The 27,960-nt window shown below is 28.6% G+C and overlaps 1 protein-coding gene across 3 annotated transcripts; it reads right to left on the reverse strand.

Moving 5' to 3' along the window:
- Positions 1–379: 379 nt before the first annotated feature.
- Gp150 (leucine-rich repeat domain-containing glycoprotein 150) lies at positions 380–27,440 on the reverse strand. Of its 3 annotated transcripts, none has more exons than XM_033347745.2 (9): positions 27,286–27,440; positions 7,723–7,982; positions 6,990–7,306; positions 6,214–6,797; positions 5,527–5,869; positions 4,163–4,528; positions 3,758–3,931; positions 2,903–3,119; positions 380–1,708 (listed from the first exon to the last, which is right to left on the reverse strand). In XM_033347745.2, exons 2-9 carry the CDS (start codon positions 7,972–7,974, stop codon positions 1,298–1,300), a joined length of 2,664 nt encoding a protein of 887 aa, XP_033203636.1. In that variant the 5' UTR covers positions 7,975–7,982; positions 27,286–27,440; the 3' UTR covers positions 380–1,297. The 3 variants fall into 3 exon arrangements, with proteins under 3 accessions (XP_033203636.1, XP_033203626.1, XP_033203631.1); XM_033347735.2 differs by having other exon boundaries at positions 7,609–7,982; XM_033347740.2 differs by lacking the exon at positions 27,286–27,440 and adding an exon at positions 24,581–24,727 and having other exon boundaries at positions 7,609–7,982.
- Positions 27,441–27,960: the final 520 nt, after the last annotated feature.

Below are 27,960 nucleotides of genomic sequence, written 5' to 3' on the forward strand. Positions count from 1 at the left end.
AAATGTGTAACAATACACATACACATATACATATGTATAAGTATAGTGTGTAAAAGTATAATGATTAAAATATTCTTGCACTAGGCATATTAATATTTGATTTCATGTTATACGTTATACATTAATATAGTAAATATTATGTAAAAAATGACAGTAGAGAATAGTTATACATATACATATAAAAAATAATATTATTATTACTCTAGAATATGTGAAGTATATTCATCTATTAATATATTTGGCATTTTTAATATATCATATCATTATAATACCTGTACAAGTTGCAGTAAAAGTATCATATTGTTTTTACAAATTAAGATGATTATTATCTCTATTCAGACATAATGAAATATTACAAAGGAAGAAATTTATTGTCATCTTTTATTATAATCAAAATTTTATTAAAACGTTATACATTATTTACAACGTGTAGCATAATATATAGCACATCATAATGTACTATTTATACTACGAGGAATTAGTTCACTTGGTACTATATGTAGTACTTGGTACAAATACTTAACTTTCTATGGCTTAAACAAATGTTACAAGTGATGTTGTTACCATCACCGTAATTATGAATCGTGTATCTTATAGTTTGTATATATTACTGTGATTGAACAGAATTATCTAAATTTAAAATGTAAAATTACATTCGTTGTGTTTTAAAATCCTGCTTTAACTTTTGCCGATTTTTGTTTTTTCTAATTTCAGTTATTTTTACAGTAACTCATTTATTTATCTATAAATGACAATTATCAATATCAACAAAAAAAAGTATGGTAATTATGTACTACTAATTAAATGTTCGTCTAATTAAGTTATTATTATAACATTCCAATTTATAATAAAAATTGTTTATTTGGATTAAAAGAATATTAGTTACTTATGCAGGTAAGAGTTTCATATAAAATGTATAAATTTCCTTTCAAAATATTATTAAGTATTATAAAATTCTTGGGAAATGCAACGACATTAAGCACTCTGAAAAACGTGCTTTTTAGTATTCATCCTAATGTAATTATTTTAGTTAATCATATTAAAAAATATTTGCCCGTACTTTTATCATTATTTACGAATATTTTATAATATTAAGTGTAGAAGTCTATATGTTCCCTTTGTGTCTACTATTAAAAGTATAATATTTTTGCACATGGCACGTTTTTCTGAGTATAATTAAATTGCGCATCGATATTTAAGAATATTTTCTATCTTTTTAAATATTTTTTACCCTCTTTAAATTCAAATATATTGGTTGCTAAATAATTAATTATTTAACTGTAATTCATGACGAATTCTAAACACTTTCTGGCACGATTTTGTCATAATGGAATGTGCTGCTGGAGTAAAAGCTTCCCCGTTTCGGAACATGCGGTGTAGCAATTTCTTCTTGAAGCGGCTTATACACTAAACCGCAGTTCTTATTGTCAATTAAACCTTGTCGAAGGATCATTGGTGGCCTGATAACAGGTCCCTGACCTCGCCGTTTGGTCAAATAAATTGCAATACGTGCCGTTAGTAGAAGAATCAACAAAATTATGATAATCACAATAATTACAGGCCAAAGTGCATTAGTGTACCAAGGATGATATTCCATATTTTCGGAGGCAACAAAGTCTTCGTATTCTTGATCTTGAGTTGTCCAGGCTTTCTCAGATTCTTCATTTGACTTTATTCCGTGATCAAAGTTATGCAGTTTAGGAAAGTCCTGATACAAAAGAACAATTTATTATTCGTGATTGAAGTAATTTTTTATATAAAAGTATCCTTATGATTGTTAAAAAGTTTTTATAAAATAAAATATAATTAGCGCTTCCTAAAAGAAGTTGAGATTAAAAAGTAGAAGGTATGTACAGTATACAGATACAATTTCATAATGTTAACTGTATTCGATTGTAACTCTTGAAAGCAATATAATTTTTTATAATTTTTATATTCATTATTATATCAATTAATTTTAATTGATAATAATTAGAACCAGAAATTTGTATAATTCTTGTATATATAAAAATGAATATAACTTCAAATTTTGGTATGATTATTAAAAATATTTTTGACAAGAAAAAAAACAAAGAAGTGTATAAGAATCATTATACAAAATGTTTCTTAACATATAATTTCTGTTAACAAAATATAATAGTGATTGAAAATGCTATAGTAGACTTAGAAGCATAGTGTCAGATAAATAATTTTTGTATATATAAGTATAATAATTACAATTACATTTTAGTTTATACAATATTGACAAAACTCAAAAGATAATATTAAACTTGTCTATACAGGGTAGCTTATAAGTTACTTTCACATTTAAAAGCTATATAACTTCTTTCTTATTGTATACTTCCAAATTTCTGTTTCAAATTGTTGAAATTTGTTTTTGGAAATGTATAATTGAAAATTTCAGAACGGAGCAACAAGTGAAAATCCGTGGAATAAGGCCCGATTATTCTGTGCGATATAACGTCACATCAAACTGTAATATCGTAATCTTTACAGGATGCAACTCACGATGATGAACTCTTGGCTCTTTAGCACCCCAAATGTGGTTGCTGTGTTTTGCTTATTAACATATCCATTGAAGTAAAAGTGGACTTCGTATACCATTAGAATAGCATTAAAATAATGTAGTATTTGTTTCCAGAATAAAAATCTATTATTTTTTCTCGTTGCTCTGTTGTGAACTTTTCTGTTGTGAATTATTATTATAATATTTAATTGTAAATTTCCAGAAAAACAAATATTAAATATTTTAAACAAATATTTACAACTATGCAATAGAAAATTTATACAAATTTTAAATGGCAAAGTGATTTGTAGACCATTTTGTATAAATTTCTTTATCATATTCTATCATTAATCAAACCGAAATTTATAAAATGAAAATTATAAAATTTATGCATACTTCATCACTTTCAACACTGCTTCTCAGTAGAGGGTCTGAATCTACTGACGTGTCAAATCCACCAAGGAAAATTTTCAACTTCGTTTCTTTATGAGGAACTGGTCTCGGTCGTGGTCCAGAACTAATGCCGTCACAAACTATTTTTGCTAAATCCGTCCATTGACTGATACCTTCCGAGTCTTGGTAGTTGTCACTATCACCATAATTGCTGATATAACTGTAAATTATACAAATGCACAGTATTCTATTTAATTTATACGCTTTCCATATTTTACATTTAAAGTTTCTTCCATTGATATGGTTCTATTGAAATAGTTTAAGAAAAGCAATACTGTCGAATTTACTTAAAATTTTATAACTTCGTATTATGTGAACCATCAACAAAAATAAAGCTTTATTTAAAAGAGAAAAGATTCTCTGTTTTACTATTCCAAAAAAAGACCAATCATTAAAAGTCCTACAAGGCTATTACCTTTTTTTATGATGGAATAGCTTAAAATAATTTTAAAAACTTTTATTTGATTTTAGTTTTATTAATATCTATTCAATCCTTTTTAATATATGTGAAGATAATATTGCATAATGTTTATGGTTAGTAGCAAATTATACGAAATAAAATGATGCTGATAGTGATTTTACTATTTCATTTTTACGTATTTTTAAACTAAGTTTCAATAATTAAATTTACTTTCTTGAATTATTATATAAAAATTTATCCTTATATGCTTCGATAATATTGCGATTATAACTTATTTGAAAGTCTATATTAAAATATAGAAATTGAAATGTGAAAAATAGATATTATCATAAATTTTTAAATATTAGTTAACTATATGTTATAAAATGAATAAATACCTTGACAATTCAAGTGGCGTCACACCATGATCCGTGAGCCATTGTACAGCATCTTTAAACTCAACATCACAATCAAGAGGATTATATGATAAGTCCAAACCAACAATATTTGGCATTGCTCTTAGTTCTTCTACAGTAATCCGACGAAGAAGATTTTGCCGAACTGACAGGGATCTAAAAATGCAATATATATATATTATTACAATTATTTTGATGTAATGTCAATATTATTTCATTTTATTTTAGAATTGTTATCTTTGTATTGTTAGTTTATGTGAGAAATATAACTAGGCAAATTTAAAATAAATAAATAATATATAAAATGGTCAGTAAGAATAAAAGGATTAAATGTTTTGTAAATGCAGGTATAAAAACAAATTTTTGTTGCGATAAAAATATGTATACCGTAAACTATTCAGTGGAAGTCTAGCTTCAGACCAAACTCTCTCCAAAGCGCATCTGCTTACATCGAGTTTATTAAGACTGGGAGTCATCAGGAATGGTGTCACTTGTAATGCTGTCAAAGGATTACCCGCAAGATTGATTTTAGTTAAACTAGTGGCACCACGGAACATATTACTTTCTAAAGTACTAATTATATTGTCAGAAAGATCAAGAATTCGCAAAGACGAGAGGTGACTCAGAAGTCCGTCGGGAAGACCAGTCAAACGATTTCTAGATAAATTTAATCGTGCTATTGCTGGCATGGCGTTGAAAGTACCTTCTTCGAGGAAATACAAACCACAATTTGAGCATTCAAATCGATATACACTGTAAAAATGAATTCAATTATAAGTGCGATTTTATATATGTAAAAAATTAATTATATACAATTAATATAACAAGTATATCATATATATTATATAATAATTAATCATTATCTAAATAATTAATTTTATTTCTATATATGATATAAATGAACTGGGTGTACATATGTTTATGCTGTAAATAATAAAATTCTTGATAGAATTAAAAATATAGTATAGAATTTAACTAAAAAAAGCATATAAAACAATAATTAGAGAATTCTACGAAAAATAAAAGTATTTAATTAACACAGAAATAAAAGATCGTGAGATGATAAAAGAATATATTTTAGAGATATTGTGTTTATGTTAATTTAATTTTAAATTAATTAAATTAGTCTTGTTTAGAGCATTTATTAAATGCATTTAAATTATGACTTAACTTTTATAAAAATCTATATATGACGTACCAAGGAAATTACGCTGGCAAAATTAAATAATAAATTTTCTATTTAAATATATTTATTGCACCGCGTACGTCATATTTGTTCGGAAAATTCTTTTATCATATTGCTATATGTATATTAACATTATATATAGTTATATCTATGTATAAAAAGGTAAAGATTTACAGAAAGCGAGCCACCCCTTGCTTCGATAATTTTTGAATGTGATCTTAAGATCATCACCTTTTAGTTATTGACGTACTATTGCATCAAAATACAAAAAATGATTTTTTGATATGTTTTTAATAAATGGCGATCCATAACGAAGATCTTTACAATACTACTCAGGATGACGATCTTGGCAACATATTAAAAAATTATCAAAATCGGAGATGGCTCCCTTTTTATGAATATTTACCAATAACAAAGTTATTCTAATGAAGAAATTAATTCTCAAATATAATTTATCCCTGTTTCTTGATTATACATATACATATGTATATCTACTTATTAGAAAATTTACGATGATAATAAATATTATATATGTATAGTGAATATTTAAAAAAAGTAGTCTTACCTGAATGTATTAGAGTCAGGTCCAGATGTTTTGAATATTGGTAAGGTCTCCAATTCGGGGTTGTCGTTCATTAATAAAACTTGTAACATCGAATTAGCTCTTAAATGGTGTTCCGTCAGAGAAGTTAGTTTATTATCACTAATATCAAGATTGGTAAGTTGATTAAGATTAGTAAAAGCATGTTGATGAATTCTCTTGAGGCCATTCGATCTAATTATCAATGTATCCAGTAGGGTTGCATCAGAAAAGTCGTCTTTTGCTATTATCTTGATTTTATTATTAGATACATCTAATAATTTCACTCTCGGTGCTTGTATAGTACTCAAATTGGTCAAATTATTTCCTAAAAGTTAAATGAACATTTATGAATACATACAATTTGATTAAAAAAGATAAATTGTTATTTAACTACTAATATAAACTAATTTATTAGTCATTAGATACTAATATTAATTTATAATAACGTTGATGATTATAGATATTAATCACTTAGTTCAAGTTTGTCGTGCTGAAACAAAAAGAGAACTCGTGCTTTTTTGTCTTTCCGTAATTAATATATGTTTTCTTTAATACATTTTTTCTTCCGTTGTTACTGAACAGAATGCTACTAAATAATTTTCTCATAAGAACATTTATGTTGCATCAATTAAATAGTAAAATGTGTACGATTAACTATATTAATCTTACCAGCAATACGAAGCGTTTGAACCCTACTGTTAGAAAAGAGATCAACAGGAAGTTCGTTCAACATATTGTTCGAAAGATCCACTTCCAGAAGTGATTCCAACGTGCTAAAAGATTCGCTGTCAATTTCCCTTAATTTGTTACCTTTTAAATTAACATAAGTCAGACCATTCATTTTTGAAAACGCTGTACGTTTCAGTTTTGTCAAACCATTAAAGGAGAAATCAAACTCTGTAACTGATGGAGCGTCAAACAGGCCATGTTTTGCCAATTTCAAATCTTGCGTATGCTTTAACGGATTTCCAGAAATAGCAAGTAATGATAGTTGTTTGTTGCTTTGGAAAGTATTCGGATGAATGTCTTGAATATCGTTACGTGTTAAATTTATAGAAAATAAGTACGGTATTCCATCAAACGCAGTTTGATTTAATTCGACTATTCTCGTGTCAGAAATCACAATAGATTCCAATTGTTGGAAACCTCGTGACTGAAATGCATGAGGGCCAAGACTAATTATACCAGCATTTTCTATACGCAAATGTACAATATTTCTGTCAAAAGATTGATGTTCCACGAGTTTGGTGCATCTAAATACAGAACAAATGGAAAATTTTTTTAGTTATATAAGTCTCTAAATTTGAAGTAATATCTGAATTCTTTGTTTTGTAGAAATTATCAAATTATGTAATACTTATTAAATTAATATTGTATTCATCTGTTGTTAGCATAAAAGAAATAATTAATTTATATCATGTTATCGTCAAAAATTAGAAACGTACGTTGCAGTCGATACAGCTGCATACTCCCCACTACATTTACAATAATCGGGACATTGTGTCATCACTTGTTCATCATCTTCGGGCTCTTGGTCGTTTTCGTTATCGTCTTCATCAGTATCGTCATATTCGTCTTCGTTTTCATATTCTTCGTCCTCGTTCATATCATCTTCGTAGGGTGCGTCTTCATCTTTATCTAATTTTGATTTAGCACTGCTTCCGGTTATGCTATTATCGCCGATTGTCCTTAATGAATTTGAGGAGGATGTTAAATTTACGCGTTTTTCACCATTAACTTCCATTTTGGCTCCATCTTGAGTCTGCAATTATTTTCATCACAATGTTATTATAAAATTATGATCAGATGGCTTTAGCTACGATTATTCCAATATCTTTACGTTAAAAAGAGACGAAAATAGGAAGGAAGCAAGGATATTTATTAATTATTATAAGAGAATTGGATTAATAAAAATTTCAATATGCCAAAATTATTATTACGCACAAGCATCTCAATATCATAAAGTAACGGATATATGTATATTGTGTATCTCCGTTAGTTCTCTTGTCTTATCATTTCAGTCACTGTCAGATTGTCAGTTGTATGTAAAAACTTACAAATCACCTTAGAATTAGAAGCTTCTTCGTCTAAAGTATGAATTTCTTGCAAAAGTAAATCCTTAGGACCAAGGAAAGGTTTTAAAACTTGTAGATCATCTTTTTTTAATTTTGAAGTTACCCTCTTATCACCCGAAATGGACGTTTTGTCTTTCGCTTCTCCATTTATTGTTGCGCCAGTGGAATAAGACACTTTCCCGGACGTATCGCTTGTCTTAAGTAAAGATATTTTCGATGATTCTGCAGAATCTTCTATACGATTTAACGATACGTCTGTAGATGATATTGCGTCGTTAGGATCAGATGGAGTATTACTTCGAGGAACCACTCCAGATACGAGTACCGTAAGCAGCAAAATGGTCAGAGTCTTCATTTTATAATCTATAAATAAAAACATTTTTATATAAAAATATATAAAAAATATATTTTGAATTATAAACATCGTTGTATACATATATACCTAGTATACCATACACATAGCATGTTGAAAACTTTACTTTCTCAAAGACTTGACATGCTTTTTGATATAATTTGAAAAAGTCATTTTGTTTTTAATCTTCGGCTTATCGGCAAAATTTAACATAAATCGACCATAGATTAGAAGTTAATTAATTAGTAAAACAATAATTTGTATGATGACGACTATTATCACAACTTAGATAAGAAATTCTCTATGTACAGGTGTTGCTTGTTTTATATACAAAAATGAATAGTTTGTATAAAAAATGTTTTAAATAAAGTCATTTAGATCAAGTAATATCATTTGTCTGATATTTTCTTTTTACATGGCGTTTCTCAAAACTTTAAATTATATAATAATCAGTATTAGATCCTATACTTATGCATAGTATCCTTCGCGTTCAGTCGTGTTCGCCGAGTTATTCCTACTTTACAACTGCTTTCACTGCTTTCATTCGGTATTCAATATGTACTCAAAACAAGAATACGTCAAAGCACCTACCACCTTCGATAAAATTTACAATCCAGAAGGAGGGACGCGATATCTTCGACTTGAGATTGGCGATATCTGAGCGTTGAATCATCAAGAGAAAAAAATAAAATTTGTTTATAATTATATCGCTTACAAGTATGTTGACCAAATTGACGAAGTGTCTCAATGAAATTAATACATAAACGTGATTACGTTCTAGTGAATTTGAATTACATGATCAATTTTTTTGATATCATTGTGCGTCACTTTCACAATATGTATTTCACAATGTCTTCTCGTTGAGACGCGAAACATCTTGTCAATAGATTCGGATACCGACACATTTCGTTGATGAATGCGAAGACGTTAACAATGTTAAATGGAGGATATCTGTGCTATATTTTTAGAAGCGAAGAAGTTCCTAAAGTTCCTCTTATTTGTCTTCTACACGGAATGGTAGTTAGGCTTTACAGTTGAAAAATACACACTACAAATATATCGTCTATATTACAAATTCTATAGTGTGCATGAACACTGCGTCATGACATAGGGATCTATCGTTTGTAGATGGATTAAAAAAGGAACATAAAACAAATATTCTCATTTCTATTTCATATATTACAGAATAATTGTATGATTACAAATAATGATAGTATTAGAAATTTGTATATAGATATAAAATGTAAATTTAACAATAGACGTATATTATAATAATGTAGGTAATAGTAAAGATAATAGAAATATAGCTTCTTTCTTTATTTCATTCGTACTAAATGCTTCCTAGCATGTACCTAATGTTTTATAGGTAAGTTCAAGTAACTACAACCGGTTTTGAAGGAAGTACTTATCTATACCAAAAAAGAAAATGCATTCGGGTAATTGAACCAAGAAAAGTTTCTACTCTCTTGACCTTGTACTTCGATCTTGAATCAGTACACTAGTGTTCAAAGCATCCGGATACTTTGATACATTTATTATAACAGTACGCTCGACATCAAACTTCAATGATTCGTCAACACAATGATTGAAGAACTATCATGTCGATATAGATGGATAATTATTTCGTAGATGGATCAGCATATAAAGAAGTTGAAGATTAAGCGCAATTCAACGTTTTCAATTCTCCCGTCACATTTCTGATAAATACTAGTAATATTTATCGTTGCCTGAGAGAAATTCTTAAATGTCATAAATAAATTGTTCGTCCGCGAGGAGGTACAAAAATGGCCATTTTTGAACATCCTTCTTTCAAAGTTGAGGTACGACACTTTATCTCGATTCGACTTATTCTTGTTTATGTCTCGTATGTAGCTAAGGTGTAGCGAGTATTCATCGTGACACAAAACTCAAATGTTCCTCCAGTCAACGCTATGAATATTCATTAAAAATATCGGACTTTGATCGCATAGAGTTAATATCATTACTAATATCTCCGTCACTTGCCAGTATCGATGCCTGAATTTTAAAATATTTCAATTTGCATCGGTATCCAAACCCAACCCTTCAATATCACTTGCACACGATCAATAATACATATTATTAATACGTATTGCATCTCTCCTGCTTTAGCTAGTGTTAAAAAAGAAAATGATACTGTTTACAGCATTGAAAATACGTCTCATGTAAATTAAATAGTGTTAATTAGTGATTATAGAATACGGAAGAACACTCAAGGTATTATAACGGAAACATTGTGAAGGAGAACTTGAACAACTGATTTTTGATGCTGCAATCTTCAAATACACTTTATATATGAAACATTTTGTTTTATCACTCATTTCATTGTTTACGAAATGCAATTAATTATTAATGGTATAATTTCGACGGTAAATAATAATGGTCTAATGGTGCAGTTTAAAGAATTTAGTTTACATTTTCTGCATAAATATATTTATACGCCTGTATAATTGTACACGTTAATAATTGGGTAGAATTTGATAAAACTGTAGAAATTAATGATGAATTAATAATTAAAAAATTTATTACTTTTTAGTAGAATAAAATTAATTACTTTAATTTGTCGCGATATCACTTTAAAATGTGAGATAAGAGTTAATGAGATCCATAAAAATAATGTTTTGTAGATGTAGATGCATTACACCGTGACATTACCGATATAGCCATTGTTATCGTGGAGCGCGTCTCATTGTCAGTGCTGTATGATTACCGTGTTCAATGTTCAACTACCACAATCATTTTTTAACCTATAATTCAATTCGTAACGAGACAGATCATTTTATTCGAAGAGAGACACAATTACAGTTGAAGCGTTTCTTTCAGTGATAATAATGTCAATTAGCTCAAACTATAAAATTGTATAAATAGCGTACGATATAATTAAATTTTCAGTCACATTTTTTATATAAAGTTCGAAATATTGTTCTTAATATTCAAACGTACAATGCTATCAATTGGGGAGACACACATTTTTTAATAAAACAGTCACGTAACATAATTCATGGTGTATTTGAATATATTCAATAGTATTTATATTACCAAGGTAAAACGTACTGACGTAAGCGAATTATTATCTATGTATGATGTAATTCGAATACATTGTTATTCGTAAATAGCTCTCTTCATATGTTGACTTTAATAACGCCCAACTATTTTACTATGTAATAATTATTGTATTTTCAGAATGATCAGTTCGCCAAGAAAAATATAGCAATTTGTTAAATAGAGCTAACAGTAGTAATAACTGTATTTTTTAAACTGTTCCTTTTCATTCTTTTGTAACCTAAATTAAAAATGCTTAAACAGTTTATTATATTTGGACAAGACGCATGTACATAAGCGCCATCATTATTAGATTTAAATAATTCTTTAACAATATAAAGTCGTAGGCGGAAGGTCACGTTATATATACGCGCTTTGTAAGCTACATTCCAAGCAAACTTTTAATCGAGGAAAATTTATCTTTTGTGCATCGACAGGCATGTTAGAAATGTAGGTATGTCTAAATAACAGACGGCAAGAGTCTTCGGAGATGGAATGTAATCTAAGGAAGGTGGGCTTCAAAACGATCAGGTATATACGTGTGAATGTTGCCTTAAAAGGTGGATGGTGGGTTTAGGTCGTAGGGTGCACGAGTGCCAGTTGGGTTCTTTGTTCGACTCTAAAAAAATCTCAGCGGTTAAAACCAGGTAGAGTTACCTGTCTTCGTGCATAACGCAGGTGGTCCCTTTTGCTTTTCCATTTCAATTTGGGCGCAACAAACACGCATAAAAGGCGTAGCCACAGCTACTTTATCCCAAAGGGAGTCTGTAAATCTTTGGATTGACATTTTTAGCCCACCTATGCAGTCGGTGATGAATCTAAATGGACCGACATGGGACTACATAAACGAATCCGGATATATTTTGTGCAAACAAATGCTCAAATACTATTTCGTGTAATAATCTTTTGTTATTTTTACTCCAAGGAAATTTCTAGCTGTGAAGTAAAGCGTAAGAATTGCGCGAGTATATTATTATATGAACACAAATGAAGTATTGACGCGATAAATATTTTAGAAATCTAATTATCGTACAGATATTTTAAATTAGCGCCAGAAACAAAATTTCCGTGACTATAAAGAATAGTGTCATGAATGACAACAATATCATAGTACTTCTATCTTTTTCTATAAAATTGTAAGATCTAGTTAAAATAAAAAAATGGCGATGAAAAAAATTAAGCGACTTCTTGGAACTTTTTTTCACAATCACGATGTATAAAAACAACATTACGTAATGTAAATTGGTTAAAAGTATGCAATTTTTGCTACACGTGAACTATGAAGAAAATATCACGCTAATGCATCGTTGTTTCGTAGTTATAATAAAAAGTTACGTATTCTATTACGTCGTGAAATATACGATTTTTTGTTGTTATAAAAAAAGATTTGTAATCTCTATCTTATTATTGCATCTGTGATTAATAGATAATTATCAACGCAAGATCATGTACAAAAATATTTCGGAAGAAAAATCTCTATTCTAAACGAAATAGAACAATACGCTTAACTTATTATTTCTTGTTTCTGGTTACTGCAAAATCTTGTGTAATTAAAATAAAAAAATTAAAGCAAGCAGATCATTTAAATTAAAATCTCTAAATCTCTAACAAATCTCTAATAAAAATCTCTACTCTAAACTAAGTAGAACGATACGCTTAACTTATTATTTCTTGTTTCTGGTTACTGCAAAATCTTTGTTGTGTAATTAAAACAAAAAAATTAAAGCAAGCAGACCATTTAAATTAAAACAAGAAGAAATTACTCTTCCAACAGATAAATATTATTAAAATATCGCGTTTGTCGAATAAAACGTTTCGTCTCGTAGAAAATATTCTGTGGACGTGCGTTGGATAATTATTATATGGTAGCGTCCTTCGAGGAGGTGTTCTATCGAAGCATTCTCCTAGTCAGATTTACATCTCGATTCGATTAAATCCCTGCGCTACTAATTCGTCGTATGACTGTAAGGCGACTTCTTGTGAAATAAACCGGCTCAAATGACACTCTCTACAGATCAACATTATTATATAGCGTTATTATAACATAACAGCCACAATCTGGTGTCGATAACAGTAAAAGTACCTAACCATTTCATCAGTGAGTATGTATTTACTTCGTCGAATTACCTTTCAAGAAAATATCAGTATATTTCTTAATTAATCGTCACGTACAATCGACGTCGTACTTAATCACACTTATCGTTTCTTGGATCTTTTGATCGCTATTGTTCGCGATGAACAAAAAATATCAAACATCTAATTAAAGACAAATGAAATGATTCACGATGAAAGCTTATAAGGAGAATTTATATTCTAGTTGTTCTTTAATAGGTAAGAGATATTTTCCTTATATGTGACAAGATATATCAAGTGAATTCTTAGCACGGAATTGATGGAAACAAAGATTATTTTGCTCTCTACTTCTTTTTTTTGCGATATCTTCTTGAAAATATCAGATTCTAGGAGTTGCTGACTAGTAGGTGCGCCTGATTTCCTCCTTTGGTTTAGTTAATCGTGCTGCTCTCGTTTCACCGTATAAATGTTTCTGCGTGATAATAGTCACTTACGTAATGTGTTACTGTTGTATGTGAAATTAAGGGCATGCAGCTTGTATATATATATTATGTACTCGGCTCTTTTCATTCTATTGCTTTGCATGAATGTCCGAACGAATCAGAAGCATTTCGATTAGATTAAAAAGTGCCTTTAAATGTCGTTAACATGTTATCAAAAAGTTAGTCAAGGAAATAATTATTCCTCTTTTGTATTTCATTGTTAATCATTGAACCGTATAGACAAGGTTACAACGTTACTCACAGAGTCCCAAAATTGTAAATCTTTATAAGAATAACATTTTTAAAAGTAGTGCGGCAGAATTGTTTATCGTAAGCGTTAATTTCATTTTTCATTTTAACAGCATAACGTTCGTTACATTTCATTTCATCTGCTGGCTAGTACGCTGTTACCATTTTATCACACAATATACATAGGTTTTTATCGTTGGTGTATCTTATCACTACGTTTATCTTATACCTACTGATAATATATTTGTTTTGTCTGAGACTACGCCATTGCTTTTTTATGCCTTTATAGCTTATATTTGAAGCTGTGATACTGTTGCACCTGTAAATATGTACCCAATGCAATTTTTGCAAATTTTTCAGGATTTCTTAAGCTTGCAGCTGTCCCACTTAGTAACAAATTTTTGTTTAACATTATGTTTGACAAAGTGAAATTATTTGCAATCTTGTTACGCAGATTCCTTATCGAATTATCTTTAAAGAAAGAAAACGAGCGAGCTAGCGTTTATCTCTAGTTTATCTCTGGATAGACCGAAAAACAGATAATAGAAAAAGGTAGCTTTCATACATATTCCAATATAATAATCTCAATAATACGAAAGCTTGGGTTAATTTTAAAATAAATCTTCAATAGAAGATCAAAATCATCAACATTTATCGAAATATTTTCCATCTAAGTTTTTCATTTATGACGCAAATATTTATTTTTGTCGGGAAGAAATGGAAAACAGTTGAAAAATATCATGTTATATCATAGCACAAAAGATTCAAAAGATTCTAGCACAATCCAGAAGAATGTGTTACAACGCAAGTACATATATAAACATGCGCACTGCATACATAGAGATCGGCAATTAAAATGAGATTATACTGCATATCTACAAACAATGTAGGATTCTTTTTTTTTTGTAGCAGGAACGCATTACAATCTGTTCTCACAGAAAATTACAATGCTGGATGAAGAAGAAAATTTTAAACATCGTTTTTTTTTACTTTTGTGTGTTATATACTGGGTAAGTCAATCAGAACTCCTATTTGAGATAACTCGTTGTCTATTGATTGTATCGAAAAACGTCTTAAATACATTATGTTGTATTTAAGGGGACTCATCGAATGGGTGGTCGGATGTTATCATCTAACAAGTACAACCGATTCGCTTCTTTCCTAGTCTTCCATATATTAAATTTGGCAAATGAAAGTTAAAATATTTGCCAAACTAATAGTTTTCTAGCATAAATAGGTTAATACTTTTTTGCAAAGAATGTCCAGCTATATCGATCAATGTTATAAAAAATATATGGTGCGATTTAAAAAACTCAAGGTCACCTTGATATCTCAGAAAATATGATATTAGAAGATAAAATTGCATCCATCCGATGAGCGTCTCGAAATGCAACATAATTCATTTAAGACGTTTTTCGATAAAACCAATAGGTAACGAGTTATTTTACGTAGTACTTCTTATTGAGACTGTATTTAGAACTCACCCTGTATGTACAATCTGCAATGAAAAACTCAACACATTGTAAATCGTTTAACTTAAAATTAACATCCAATCATGTATTCTATCTTTAGAATTTTATATATTCGCTGTACAATATCGAAAATAACTTTTATAAACGAAACAGAAATTTAGTTAAACATTTACATTCCACAGATTAAGTGACAATTGACGGATAAACGAAAAAACTTAAAAATAAGGATTTAAGTCGCAACTACCTCAATGTTATAATATAACTCACATACAAGTCTTGCCATGAAAAGATAATACTTTACAATGATTTCCTGGAAGCTTTGCTGCTTAGGAAGGAGTTTCTGCAGTTCTCCTTCGAATTGATAAATAAGGAAATTATGCTTCAAAGATCGTTTCAGCATAAGGAAAATGTGACAATACGACTTTACTATGCATTAATTTATTATGCCTTAAACACTCCCATTGCTAGAACAAGTTTTTTATAATTATAATTATCGATCTCCGCTTATGACAGAAAACTGTAGAATTTCTTATCAATTTTGATAAAGAATTGAACAATTAACGATTTTCTGCCTCTAATTGCACGAATAAACTGCATACTAATAAAATGTCCAGGAAATCGTAAATTGTGTCGTAAAGTTCTTTTCCATTATACGCATGCATTTATATGATTTAATTATTGTCAATTACAACAACTTTTTACAATGCAACACATGCACGAACAAACAACAGATTTCCAAAAGGTTATAATGAAATAGAAGCGGCATATAATCATTTATTCATTATTGAATTATCTTATAAATAATTACCACGCGATTAATTATATCATCTACTTTTAGCTTCCTAAATAGAGAGAAAAAATTTACATAAAAAGATGATGCTACATTATGTAAAACATCGTAGACGTAAAAGATAATGTGACTAATTTAAATGATATCAGAAATTTGTGAAATTCATGAAATCAGTCTTTTGTTAAATAAGTTATCAAAAACATTTTTGCTGCTGTATAAAATTATAACGATATAATTGACTCTTATCCAAGAATTTTTATCACAAATATATCTAAATGTGTGCTATTATATAATATATCGTGCAGAAACGCTTATAGTAATAAATGTATATGAACAAAATTGAATCTGCAAATACTATGCACATACGTGTCATTACAAATGCATTTTTATACAAAACAGAATACATAATTTAAATCATTCTTTATAAGAAATTTAATTCAAATGATATTATAGAATTTTTAATACATTTCGAATATGTCAATATTCTTTACATATTTACAAATTAATTGCGTAGTATTTAACCACAGCACGGATTTTTATCATGTTATAATAATATATGATATAATATTATATATAGTAATATAAATATAGTAGTATATATGTATAGTAATATAAATATTATACGTAGTATTATATGTAAAATATATATATATATTAATATAAATATTAAAAAGTAATATATAATATCTGTGGAATTATTCAACGATGATTAATGAAGTATGAACTTCGAAGTATATACAAAGTACTCCACTTTCCATGATTCAAGAGTATCGTGTTTATAACTGGAAGAAAAAGCAAAGAGGGAGAAAAAAAGAAGATAATCGAGGCATCTGGCGAACCGGCTCTTCCACTCGGAATTTATTCATTCAGGGACCGGGAACGATCGTTTCTGATCTTGACTGAAAGTATCAGCAGGAGAATGAAATTATGGAGCATACAATAGCCCGATTTTAACCGAACTCGATCCTTCGTACAAGTATGTCAGTCGTGTTTAGGAATCGTGTTTCGTGTATTTTCTACGAAGTACAGTTATAGTAGGTATTTTTTTTTTAGAACAAAACAATTGCAGTGTTAAGTGATTTAAGTGTAAAATTCTATTATGTATGGCATTCTAATGTTACTTTCATTGATACGAATTATTATGCTATTCGCTTAAATAATCAAAATGTGAAATATTACCACTGTATACGCGTATATAGTGGTAATAGGTATCTGCGTACAAAATAAATATATTTAGTGTTTCGTAACGATATGTTACGAAGAATATAGCAATAATCTGAACGTTAGTCATTTTAAGTAAACCTTTCAAACAGTTACAAATCGATTAATCATTTAATTAGTCACTTTCCTTGAATAATTACTTAGTATTATTTACCGATATCAGCACTTCTATTGTCTTTAAATTATAGACATGTTTTAAAGTAATAATATAATAAAATGTAAATATTTAATTATACAGATATGTACAAATTAATTATGCTAAGTTTATGAGATAAAAATTGAAATGTTGTGCTTCTCTGATTTTTTCGTTTAGAAGATCAAATTTTTCTCAACAATATTTATGAGAATGTATATTTTAAAATAGCGTGCTTTGTGTCAGCGAGAAAAAAAGATTTAGACGATATAATGACTAAATAAAAATTGTTCGACATCAAAGATAATCAACAAGTGCATCTATAGAAGTGGTGCATTCTTTGCAAAACATGATTGTCCGTATGTATATTGTACATACATTGCACATACAAAATATTGAACATGTTAATATAAAATTGCATCATTCTATAGTAAAATGGAAAATGTATCAAACTTAGTTATCCAAGTTAATTTAATAATTCTATACTTTATGGAATTTTGCTTGTTTATGAAACTAGAAATTCGAATTAATTGTAGGTTCACGTTGTGATAATAAATTAGGCAGTAGTAATTGTTATAAACAGATTATTGTGTGTCAATGTAATGGTATACTGATGAAATACAATGATAAATAAATAAATAATTTAAAAATGTATCTTCCAAGTTATACACGTTGTAAAGTATTAAAGAAGTAATTTTCGTCTGTGAAAAGATTACTGTCATTAAAGATATTGTGTCAGCCGACAGTTAAATTCCAGTAATTTTACGCAATATAATAATAATATTATATAGGTACCTCCATATTAAATTAAATACCTTTATATTATATTAAAATTAACGGAGATATGTTAATGTTCAGAATAAATAAAATTTATGTTACAAACATGCAATAGTAAACAAAAATGTAATAATAGTTGCGCCATTTAAATATTTGAAGTATATAGTTAAGAGGACACTAAATTAATTTATTACGAAATCACCTAAGTATATTTTGGCAATAATAACTTCTAACACTATGCTGCTATATCTCTCAACGTCTATTTTCATTAAGAATCTACATACTTAAATGTTATGCATTTTATTTACGATTAATCAAGATCAGTTAATCATTATTATAAAAGGAACATCATTTAGATTTACTGTAATACACGTGTATTAAATGCTACCAAAATTTATGACAGAAGGAAGAATATAAAATATCTAACAACATCCAATCACTCCTAGGGAATAAAACATAGTGCGAAAATTCCGTGAAGTTTTTAAAAGAAATATATATACATATATATCTTTAAAACTATTCCAATTGAAACCATTTTAAATCAAATGACATACATAAAAATCATAGTCACTAAATAAACAAATGTAAGGTTTATAATAGAAATATTAGAAATTTATTTTCTGTTGACATATTCGTTTAACTTTTTTTTATCAGTTTAAATTTAGATGACGTTGTAAAAGTTGCCAAAGCCATAAATTAGTTAACTAAATGTTAAAACAGTTTGTTTATGAAATCCTGGACTGATAATTTTCCACTAAGAAATGAAGGCCGGGAAAAAAATTCCATCGACAATAGCGTTATTATTTAGTGAAGTTATTTAGAAAGATTATTGCAAATAGTCCAAAAACAAATAGGAAGTGAGATTCTATCTCAATTGAAAGTAAGTCATTCGACAATTATTTAATGGAGATAGCCACCTCGTTATTTCAAAGAAAGAAACAGAATCCATTTTTAAAACATATCATCTCGTATCACTCGTGACAAACAGAAAAGTTCGAAACAATGGATTGAAAATGATAAATATACATATATATGAAACCAATGTCGAAATAATCGCTTTATTCAAAACAGATTGTGCATCACCGCACAATCAGGTAGAACTTCATCATTATAATTTCCTATTATTTGTAACCACCTACTATAAATGTAGACGTATAATAATATTAAAAAGTATGAACAATATATGAGACATATATATAATATATAGTCAACAAAGAAACTATTTGTATTAGTACACAAGTGAAAAAATAACTATACGAAAATTGTAAGATTTACTATAAAATTTTGCTGCATTTTCCTTATTCTCCCATGTTTTCAAATATCTAAATATATTTGTAACCATTAGAATTTAATTCCATGTTTCGGAATGAAAAAAGGCTATTAAGAAAGATGCCTATAAAAATTAAAAATTTTTAAACTGATCAATTTTCTAAATCTAGAGTAATCAAGTTATTGGAAAAATGTATAGGATCGCGTGGAAATCGTTTTGGAATAACGAAATATCAGAAACATAATGTCAATGGTTTCGATAATTATATTTGCAAACGGTATAACGTTGTAAACAGAATACTCATTAAAAAATATTGGAACATACGTGTTACTATTTTATTACAAAGTGTAATTTATTCGATGAATTGTTTATTTTTAACAACTTGCTGTCAATTGATATAAATAAACAGAAATACATTGGAACTATTGATTATTTAAACAGGTGAGAAAATAAATTTATCATAACTAAGGTGTGCTGAAATTACAAATATGTTTTTGAAACAGTTTTTATTAATTGTGTAGGATATAAACATCCCTAAAAATAACCAGATGATCTTCCACAAACTGTTTTGTTTGAAGTACACAAAGTATTTGCAAAATGGTTTGTACAAGAGTCATGTATATTCAAGTTATTAGACAAAATGTTTGTTGAAAAGTAAATAGAGGTATGTATTTATTGTTAAATCATTCTTCTCTCATTTATGTTAAATAATATTATATGTTAAATAGGAAAGTATCAATTTAAATAAAGCAAATGGTTTTCACGATTTGAATCGATTAAAAAATTATTATTTGCGTCACCGACGTTGGTTTGGATAGAACAATCAATCGGTGATCCAAAAGAATTTTCGTATAATACTGCTGACGACAGATCGGCAGGCGGATAAGTTGACCGCCTGTATATGACTTCTACAATTTTTTTGAGCTTATCCAGAACGCTGACGACGCATATTTCTAAAAGTAAGCTCTCAATTCGTCCGATCAATTTATGTATGAATAACATTACTTCTTGAAAGTATGTTTTCAAACTTTTTAAATAAAATCATACAAAATATTAAAATAATTGAATTCGTCCCATTATCCTTTTATAAAAGCAAATACCACGTCTTTAAAACATATAAGTATAAAGTGTCTTCCAAATTAACAATTTTACGGCATAAACAGTTTAATACGTTCTTTTTATAGGAAATGATAAATTGGATTAAAAAAATGAAAAAAGCCAAGTTGGTCTTTATATCTTTTCTACGCGGTCACCTCAAAAGAATTATTAATTACACATAATTACATGCTTCTCCAAAGGAACCATTAACCACATTCCATGTGGAAACCGTTTAATTTGCAAATCAAACATTTTTCATTACACTTAACGGTTACGTGGGTATTGGGCATTTATAAGTTAAAATGAGACAGCTTGTATACTTTACTATGGATGAACCGAAACTTGCCAATTGGTTCAAATTATGCTCATTCCAAGTAGAAAACATTATATGAATATGGGCCGTGAAGGCTCAGTAATAATTAAGCAAATTTAGTTAACGAATGTTGATTATAAAGCGGTAACTTATAACACAGAAAATTACTTCTCTGCTGTCTGTACCAGATTCAAGTTACGTTTGGTTTGTTGAGTAAAATATTACTTTAGAAAAATAAAGAAAAGTATTACATTTTTTAATAATTTCCTATTATAATAGATTTTGTTAATCTTTTATACATAAATCAGTTGGACATTAAATTATTTGCAATAAATCATTAAGTCTGCATTATTATACATCTGAAAATTCATCTAAAAGTAATTGGTATTACATCAACAATTGGCGACTTTCATTAAGAGCATCTTCTTAACCATTGACTTGCATGGACATATTATGTAACATTTACTGTTCTGATTCATACCCCAAATCAATTGATAAATTGATGTTTACCCGTGGTGAAACATTCTGTTATCTATGATGAAGTAGGTTCTAATATATTTATATAATAGAATAATAAATCAATATTTATATTGTGTCTATTGCAGTGCAAAATTACGAAGCGAAATATGCTCTAAGAAGATAACTGACATCATTCGATTTCTTTTATAGTCGAGAATCATTATCATAATAATAAAAATCATACCATTGCAAAATCATACCAGTGTAATCCAGATGATGCTATTTTTAACTAAAAGATCGAATTGTGTTTGGGGGTATCTTAATATTTCGTGGAATATCGGAAGAATAATTCATAAGAGTAGAGTATAAAATACTGCAGATTTACAAAGAGTTAAAAATTCCATTCGAGAACTAATATTTTGTTGACCGACAGAGAATGTACAGTGACTCGCGAAAGTATTTGAATACTTAACATAAAATATTCTATGTGTGCTATATACAAATTTTGTAAAATTTCATTAGCATTATGATAACACGTAATTATAATGGTTATATTAATAAAATTAGGAGCTAGTACGAAAAGATATGTATGTAGACCACTGTGGAGATTACAGGTCATTTATTGCAAACGTACGATCCCAGTATGTAGTATAAATAATGGCCTGAAACAGATGCATTAATTAGTGTTAAAAATAGCCTCATCAGAAATATTCTAGCCTATTAACCAAATCAGTCATTGACTGCTCAAATAAAATCGACGTTCTTCATAAAATCTATAGTAAATGTTCAAATACTTTCATGATCCATTATATATACAATTCCTGTTTACATAATATGTATCAATTTATGCAACTATTACAACATAAAAATATATATTGTATGTACTACATGTATTGTATAAGTTATTGTTATAATAAATGTTGTTCATTATGTTGAATTGTGTCCGTATATTTATGATATTATCTATTATTTTGAAGATTTTAATACCGTTAAATTTTTCTAAGTGACGTATCGATACGAAAGAATTTTTGACATTGAGATATACATATGGTAAGCGAAGTCGGAAGGCACTCCCTGAGTGGAGGCCAATCTACGTATACACTGAGCGAGTGTAAAAGTCCTGTTAATTTTACGTAATAAAAATATAACAAGTTATTTATAAGGTTATGTACAAAGAACTGTTGTTCCTTAGAATCTATGAAATTATCAGTTTGACTTTCTCTGTATATAAAAATTTTCGACAATTAAAACAAAACGAACTATTGTTGGCATGTTTCTTTATTTATAGCTCCGTCTTCAGACATTTGATAAATATCTTTGCAGGTTTGTGCTATAGCGTTACTTTTCTTAAACTTAAACTCACATTAGATACAATGTCATATATAAACTTTAATCTCGGATATCCTCCACTTTGATTGTTGGCATAAAATAAGCAAAAAGTTATATTCCTATATATTATTAAAGTAGGACATTTGTAGTTATTATACAGAATTAGCTTCTATTTTTAAGTTCATGATTGCCCAAAGATAGTTATAGATGTTAGTTGTAGATAATGCAGGCAAACACAGAATGTTTATATCCACCTAATACATAATACATAATAAAAGTACAATAAATTCTTTTTGTTTAACGGCTTGTTTCCAAGAAAGTGCAGTTCGTAATACGTGTCGTCAAAACTTCATTTTAAGCTTGAATTTCTCAAACATGCAATGAAAAAATTTTGTACTCCTTATTTAGACTTATTTTTTTACGTATAATGAATAATCTATTTCAATATATTGATCCTCCTGGAGCACCCTGCCCTGCATATAATACTAACATTATGTTAACGAAAAGGCAAAAAATATACGTAATTGTACAATCTACGATACACGAAATAAGTACATATATGTATATTATCATATATATTATAAAACATATCAAATTTCATGTAACTAAATTTGGAAATTAATAAAAGCAAATTTATTTCAATTACGCTGATTTTAACATTTACATCTTCACACATATAAATATGACATAGGTAATTAATTTTTAACAGGAATGAAACGTAACGTAAAAATATAGGGAGTCCCTAAATAAAGAAGAATTCGATATATCATCAATCTGACTGATAAAACAATTTGCCTCTCCTCATTAATTTGAGAAGTTCTTAATTCTACTATGAAAATAGTTAGCGCTTAGCTTTTAGATAAGAAAAAATCGGATACCAAGTTACGTTAACAGAATAGCATCTTTAATCGTTGCAAGTAATGACGGAATGGCGCTTCTACCTTGACCGTCATTCCGCACAGTCCGCCAGCTTTCACAATCAGTAACGTCGATCAGGCATAAACCAAGTTTCAGTGTTTCCCTTGGATAAAAATAGATTATTCAAATGGACATGGACCTTGCTATTGTGCAATCAAACAATTCGACGCTAGGATGCGAGATATTATTATAGCAAGCATTCTTCCGCCGATAGGTACCATTGTTGTGGACATGGTGACATCAGATTTTATGGAAGTAAATAAGACGTTACTTTCGCCCAATAAACGAAATTTCCCATATTATATTTTTTGGTCATGTTTGAAATATAATTAAAATATTTAACACAGGAGCCAATACAGAAGTTATGTTCAGTCATAGCCTACTTTCCGTTTAAAAATATTTGATATAAATGCGACGCAAATTATTACAATAAAATTTGACGGAAACTCTCATTCAACTTTAATTGTAAATAAAATTTTCTGCCTATACCGATTAATATGAATATTTATGTACTAATATAGATTGTAAACATTTATGGAAACAAATAATAACTAAATGTATAGTATTTAGATACTTAAACTTTCGCATTAAAAACATTCTACAATGACGAGACAATGACATGTGACAATTACGTGCCATAGATTTAAAATACATTTCATTACGATTGACCTATTGTGTCATTTTATGTTCTACAAAGTTGATGTTTCTCTTAGACAGGATATATTTAGACTCGTCAATGAAAATAGAAATAAAATTAAAAATAGACTTAGTAACCGTAACATAACAATAAAAATTAGATTCACAAATTGAATTGTATAACACTGTATTGTACTGTATAACACGCTATTTTAATTGACATTTATTAACTTGTCCCATATTTGCTTTTGTTAAAGAAGTCAATTAAAATAAATAAAATAAGTTTTTGAATACTTGAATGTTCACGCTTTTAAACAATAAAGACTCACCACAATCTTCGTAAATTCTTGCTACCCAAATCAAAATTTTATCACAAACATTGTAGAGAAGAATGCGCGATGGATCTGTTTTCTTGATTGTAGCAACGTGCAGTAACTGTCAGTCAGCTCTTGAATCGTAATCTAACATACACAGAGTACGCATAGCGTGTGCGTACTATGCGACGACAGAACGTATTCATTGCTTACATAAAAATATTGTTGGCATATATTAATATTAATGTCCTTTACTATAACTACGCATGTTCTTTGAATCAACCGTAGTATTTAAATGATACAAAAACTCTTCATTCTTTGTGATCTTCCATTATACTTATATGAATACAGGATTCTATTGCATTTGTAATTCATGTGTAACATGGTAGTTGCGAGGTATAAATCTTAGTTAATGAGTTTATACATTTTCATTTTTCATCGCTAATAATATCGAAAATAATTTATGTTGTGTAAGTTGTAAAACGTAACAAATAAAAGTAAACTTATAATTTGAACCATATTGTATAATACAAAATATTAAATAATATTTAATTAGTTAACAAATTTTTAGAGTTGATAAATGTCAATTAAAAATATTGTATAATATAAAAATAACTAAAAGTAGGCGTCAACCTAAATATTGAATTCAAGCTCAATTAAAGCTTCTATTAAGGTATCCGCGTATTCCACCCTTTATTGAAAATCATATTTATTATCTTACATCAAACAATAAATAACACAGAATTTTTATTTCTAATTTCAACATAATTGAATTTACCTGAATTGTAGTAAACAATCATCAATATTGCGTAGTTATTTTGAACGTATTTTGAACGGAGAATTATGTGATAACTATCTATATTAAAATCCTACTTCACTATTATCTCCATTTGAAATATGTATAATATAAAAACGGAATATATTTCATGATTATTGCACTAAATACATAGACAGGTATATATGTATATGTATATACACATTATAATATATACACCTACATGTTATACATACATATGTATGTATCATCATACTTTTAGTATATATATATATATTTTCTTTTTCTATAAGTAACTATGTACACAGATCTAAAAAATGAAGGAAATTCCATTTGCGACATGACAGAAACTTCTAGAATGACTCAAATTCTTGCTACAAACATGTTACCTTGTCTTTTGTTTCTTATCGGCTTCATTGTTTCAAAGCTGGATGGCGCCGACGAGGGCACAAAAATATGAGTTAATCTGTAGCTGCCGATACATACGCAAAGGTATGTATATAGCAGCAATCGCACATCTGTATTTAGTCATATTAGAGTTTAACTCTCCCACGAGTTCGAAATCTACGCTCAGCTATTCCAATGCCGTTACTGTTATTTTAAATTGAACAAGGTAGCATGTAAACTAAAGCGTAACCAGGTTGTCCTTTTTATCAATTTACTTATATATGCGTTTGCATTTCCACCACGACTGATTAGTTAACATTAATCAGTTAAAAAATTAGTCATGAAATTGAAAATATTAACATAAAAATCGCCATATGCTTAAGATAAAATTTTATAATCATATAATTACTTAGAAATGAATATATTGTTTTCAATAAAAAGATTTTTCTGAAACATGGATTACAACAAATGATAATTAAACAATAATATGAATAGTAAGCGCTATTTAGATGCAAGACTAAGTAATTAATAAGAGGAATAAATAAATGCGTTCATCGACACTAAATCGTTGCCTAAAATTATTGTTAATGTTGGCTAATGTTGGCTGATAAATGTTATTTTGTCATGCAAACTGCTGCGCAATACGAATAACTACATATATGAAATTTTATTATTCTTGTTTTGCCTTTGATAATCACTATATAAAATTTAGTTTAGATAATTGTAGAAGGTGCATACGTTTACAATAATTCTAAAATGTTACTCAACCGTAAAAAATGAAAGCAAAGCATTAAACTTACGAAATAAAACGAATATCAAAGCTCATTCTTACATTTTTAAATTATATATAAAAATTATATTTAATATACAGTAAATTTTAAATATGCAGAAATAACAAATCTTTTGCATTTCAAAAATATTTTTTAATAAAATTAATTTTTTAATGGTATTTTAATTTAATAAACATTAATTGGAGAATATAAATAGCAATTCAAAATATACCAATCCAATGAATTTGAATTAAGATTTTGGTGTACCAACTCCTAACTCCTGTATTATATATATACATATGTGTATCGTGACAATATTGCAACTGTACTTTGATCATAAATAGGAAATTGAACTCACTTAAATTAAACTTGTCAGGGATATAGTAAAAAATAATAGGATATTAAATGAAATTTTCAACAGCCGTGAAAAAAATGTACAGGGAGAACATGGTAGCATGGTTCGTGCTAGTTTGTTCTTCAAACATGGCAGCAATAAATATACGAGGAATGACATGACCTTAATCGAAAAATACAGCTAAGATGATTGTATGCAGAGAAAGAATGCATATTGAAGAAGCAAGCTGTAGCTAATGGAAATACACCCACGAGTATTCACATTCTGAAGGATGGCAAGGAACGATTCAACGGAATGTCCTTAGTTGGCGTGCTACTGGAGAAATTCCTCTTGCAGTCGAATAGCGGGGATTCGATACCGATTCAATGAGGAACGGGTGTTGGATATACTTCGCAGTTGGAAAAACATTAACAGATATAAAGAGATCACTCACCTGTTCGTTTCCGCTATTGGTACTCCACGGACATGGATAAACTACACACGCGTAAGATCGTATGCAACAATGCAACTACAATGGAACGAGCACCGAAACCTGACGTTTCTCTTTCGTGCTTACGACGGTTTTAATATGTGGACTACGTAGCCTGTTGCACTCAAGCCAGGCGGCTGAGAGTGGGGATTAGTAAGGCCCCAGGGTCGCGTCACTGATTGGTCAATTGGTCCCTGATGTTGAAGTTGTTCAGGTAAAAGTCAGGTAACAGGTGGTTGTCGTCGTGCCATCTAGCGAAGTTGATATTGAAACTTTTTAGAAGACATCTGGATCCTTTCTTTAAAATGTGTAATTATAAAGGTGTGCAGAATGATTGAGAAATTATAACAGCTAATCTCATTGAACTTTCGTTAATTAAACACTAATTTAATCATTTCTATTGGAAAATCTTCTATTAAACATTACATTTTATTATGTATTTATTTTGATAAGAGCGTAAAAATAATATTTCTTATAATTAAATGTTTGCATCAGAAAACTAAAAAATCGTAGAAGAAATTAAATGAGATTTTAATTTTTTAAAAATATATGTATAAACAACAAAATGTATATACATAATGCTATGTTAAATGACAATTTTAAACATGAAAATTAACATTTAAGTAGTGCAATAATTTA

This window comes from Bombus vancouverensis, chromosome 5 (assembly GCF_051014615.1).
Source record: "Bombus vancouverensis nearcticus chromosome 5, iyBomVanc1_principal, whole genome shotgun sequence".
Taxonomy (NCBI): Eukaryota; Metazoa; Arthropoda; class Insecta; order Hymenoptera; family Apidae; genus Bombus; species Bombus vancouverensis.

Excerpts from the sequence above, each read along its gene's own strand:
- Gp150 (XM_033347735.2), bottom strand. The coding sequence starts at position 7,974 with ATGAAGACTCTGACCATTTTGCTGCTTACGGTACTCGTATCTGGAGTG. Across the intron at positions 4,529-5,526 it reads CCTGACTCTAATACATTCAG|TGTATATCGATTTGAATGCT; the intron begins GTAAGACTACTT and ends TCATTTTTACAG. Across the intron at positions 1,709-2,902 it reads GCAGTGTTGAAAGTGATGAA|GACTTTCCTAAACTGCATAA; the intron begins GTATGCATAAAT and ends CTTTTGTATCAG.